Genomic DNA, 2,820 nt, shown 5'->3' on the forward strand with positions numbered 1-2,820 from the left:
CGGCACTCCGACGTTTCTTCCTGAAACGCGCGCGTCCCTGCCAAACACGTCCTGGAAAAATAAATGTTCTGCTGAAAAACGGTGGTGCCGACGTTCGCAATTCTGAGCACGGAAGACACCCGCACCAAGCCCGCTCCCCCTTGACCGCGTTTGGACCCGAGCCCGCGGGGACTTCAGAGAGCAGCAGGTGGAAGCGCCCCGCAGCGTCTCCTCAGGTGAGCAGTCACCTGAGCCACCTCGGAGCCCTCGTCCCCGACTTGCCTGCTCCGAGCGACCCCGACGTGCGCTCTGCAGGAGACCGCGCTAACTCTGAGCCGCCACCCGCCTCGAAGGTTCTAATTCTACAGAGCAGGGGGCGGGACAATAGGGAAGGCGGGGCCCAATCGACGCAGAACCCCGCCTCCCGGGCTCGAGGCTGGAACTACATGTCCCATGAGCCTCTGCACAGGCTCCGGTTTCCACCGGAAGAAGGCTCTCCGAAGTAGGGGAGGAGCCCAAAAGGATTGTGGGAGAAAGGCTTCTTCCTTTCCGTCGGCTGGCAGCCATCAGGTAGGCTGGTTTGCGGCTCTTCGCTTTTGCATCCGTCGCGCATCACCCTCTGCTTCAGCCATCCAGGCTTGGGGACCCTGCGTCCTCCGAGCTTCTCTTTTCTCCTGTGCGCTTAGAGTTGGGTCTGGATGTGGAGCAGCAGGGATGTGGGGAGGCGGCGGCCCTCCGGGCGTATGAGAGAAAAATGTGATGGCGGCGCGGATTCAAGCTGGGCCCGAAGCTTGAGGAAGTGCGGGGAATGAAGAACGGGAGCCGAAAGCGAGGCTGGCTGCTGGGGTGGGGGCAGGTGCTTTGTCCCGGAGGGGTCGTTCGCGGCGGGGGCGCCTTGCGTGGCTGGGCAGTCCGGGGACGCGGCCCTGGCCGCCGTCTCCCTCTCCCGGCTTGGCGCCCGCATCTGACCCCGTTTGTTCTCCCCGCGGGTCCGCGCCGGGGTGGAGGTCGGGGCGCGACCATCTTAGGGTGGCTGGTGGAGACCCACTAAGATGGACGGACGGGTAGGGAGGGACTCTGGTCATTGTCTCCGTGTCAGGTGAGCCAGGATGGGTGCCTACAAGTACATCCAGGAGCTGTGGAGGAAGAAGCAGTCGGACGTGATGCGCTTCCTGCTGCGGGTCCGCTGCTGGCAGTACCGCCAGCTCTCGGCGCTGCACCGGGCGCCCCGCCCCACGCGGCCCGACAAGGCGCGCAGGCTGGGCTACAAGGCCAAGCAAGGTGCGTGCAGGGGTCGGGGAGGTGCCTGGGAAGTGGCCGTGGGCAGATTGCAAGGCGCACCTCGTCTTGTGGTCAACGTTAAAAAAAGAAAAAAACACTTGGCTGCCATCGGGTGCTTCGGATTTCCCTTGCAATCCCTCCATGTTGACCAGGCACTCTGGTTAAGTTTACTGTACTTTGTGTGTAGGTTATGTCATCTACAGGATTCGCGTGCGCCGTGGTGGCCGCAAGCGCCCCGTGCCTAAGGGTGCGACCTACGGCAAGCCCGTCCACCATGGTGTTAACCAGCTCAAGTTTGCACGGAGCCTGCAGTCTGTGGCCGAGGTGAGGAGTTTGGGAGCAGTGGCGGCTAGCTGCGACTGTTGGGTCTGTGGGAGTTGCAGTGGTCGTGATTTGTTGTCCAAGAACGCCTTTGTTACTGAGCGCTTTATAACACGGCGTGTTGAAGTCTAAGCTTTCAAAGGGCAGTCAGTTTCAACCTGAGTGCCATGCCCCGAGAGTGCAGGAGGTGCGTTATATCGCGTTGCTTATCTTCTGTAGTGGGTTGCAGGTCTTCCGGGGTTCTTAAGCTGCCTTCTCTGGAAGGTGTCAAACTAAGACCTTCCTTTATCAGAGTATTTATTAAAGAGATGAGGTAAAGCTAAAGTATTGGGGCCCGAAAAGCACCTCACAAGAGCTTGCGGCCCTCTCAGTGGTGTTGGGGAAAGACAGTGTTTTAAAACCTAGAATTCTGTTGGCCACGTGTATCTTCGGAGAATGGATGTGTTATTCTGAGTATGTTTGTTATGTAAGCGAGTGTACCTTCTAGCTTTATAAAATGCCTGCCCCTTGGAAAGATCCTGAATAGATCGTTGAGTTAAGTAGCCTCGGCCTGTGGTGTAAGGGGGGACTGGCTGCTGGAGTTTGCTGAAGGCTGACTTGGGCCTTTTTTGCTGTTCTAGGAACGAGCGGGGCGTCACTGTGGGGCTCTGCGAGTCCTGAACTCTTACTGGGTTGGTGAAGATTCCACATACAAGTTTTTTGAGGTGATCCTCATTGATCCATTCCACAAAGCTATCAGAAGAAACCCTGACACCCAATGGATCACCAAGCCCGTCCACAAGCACAGGGAGATGCGTGGGCTGACTTCTGCGGGCCGCAAGAGTCGTGGCCTTGGCAAGGGCCACAAGTTCCACCACACAATTGGTGGTTCTCGCCGTGCAGCCTGGAGAAGGCGTAACACGCTCCAGCTGCACCGCTACCGCTAAGACCAGTCACGTTTGTAAACCTCGTACCTAATAAACCATTTAGGACAGTCATGTCTGCTTAAAGGTGTTGTTTGTTAAAACTAGTCTGCAGGTACTTCATGGATGCTTTGTCAAATTATGGAACGTAAAAGTGCAATATTGTTGAAAGATCTAAGTGGTGTTTCTTGTTCTAATAAGATACTTTGTCTTAATTTTATTAGGGAGTTACTTCAGTGTTGAAAACGTGCTGTTTGGTATAGTAGGTGTAAATTGTTCGAAAGGGGAGTGCTGAAGCCAGCCATGTAGATTATCTCATGCATGTAGATTGCTCTTC

General features: G+C 56.2%; 1 protein-coding gene across 1 annotated transcript; it reads left to right on the forward strand.

Annotated features, from left to right (window-relative positions):
- Positions 1-1,053: 1,053 nt before the first annotated feature.
- On the forward strand, positions 1,054-2,558 carry RPL15 (ribosomal protein L15). Its single transcript, XM_004588291.3, has 3 exons — positions 1,054-1,260; positions 1,448-1,584; positions 2,202-2,558. The coding sequence occupies exons 1-3, from the start codon at positions 1,089-1,091 to the stop codon at positions 2,505-2,507; spliced, it is 615 nt and encodes a 204-aa protein (XP_004588348.2). The 5' UTR covers positions 1,054-1,088; the 3' UTR covers positions 2,508-2,558.
- Positions 2,559-2,820: the final 262 nt, after the last annotated feature.

This window comes from Ochotona princeps, chromosome 30 (genome assembly GCF_030435755.1).
Source record: "Ochotona princeps isolate mOchPri1 chromosome 30, mOchPri1.hap1, whole genome shotgun sequence".
NCBI classification, from domain to species: domain Eukaryota; kingdom Metazoa; phylum Chordata; class Mammalia; order Lagomorpha; family Ochotonidae; genus Ochotona; species Ochotona princeps.

Bases quoted from the DNA above. Each gene is read 5' to 3' on its own strand.
- RPL15 (XM_004588291.3), top strand. From the start codon at position 1,089: ATGGGTGCCTACAAGTACATCCAGGAGCTGTGGAGGAAGAAGCAGTCG. The intron at 1,261-1,447 runs GTGCGTGCAGGG...CTTTGTGTGTAG, and splicing joins GGGCTACAAGGCCAAGCAAG to GTTATGTCATCTACAGGATT. The intron at 1,585-2,201 runs GTGAGGAGTTTG...TTGCTGTTCTAG, and splicing joins GCCTGCAGTCTGTGGCCGAG to GAACGAGCGGGGCGTCACTG.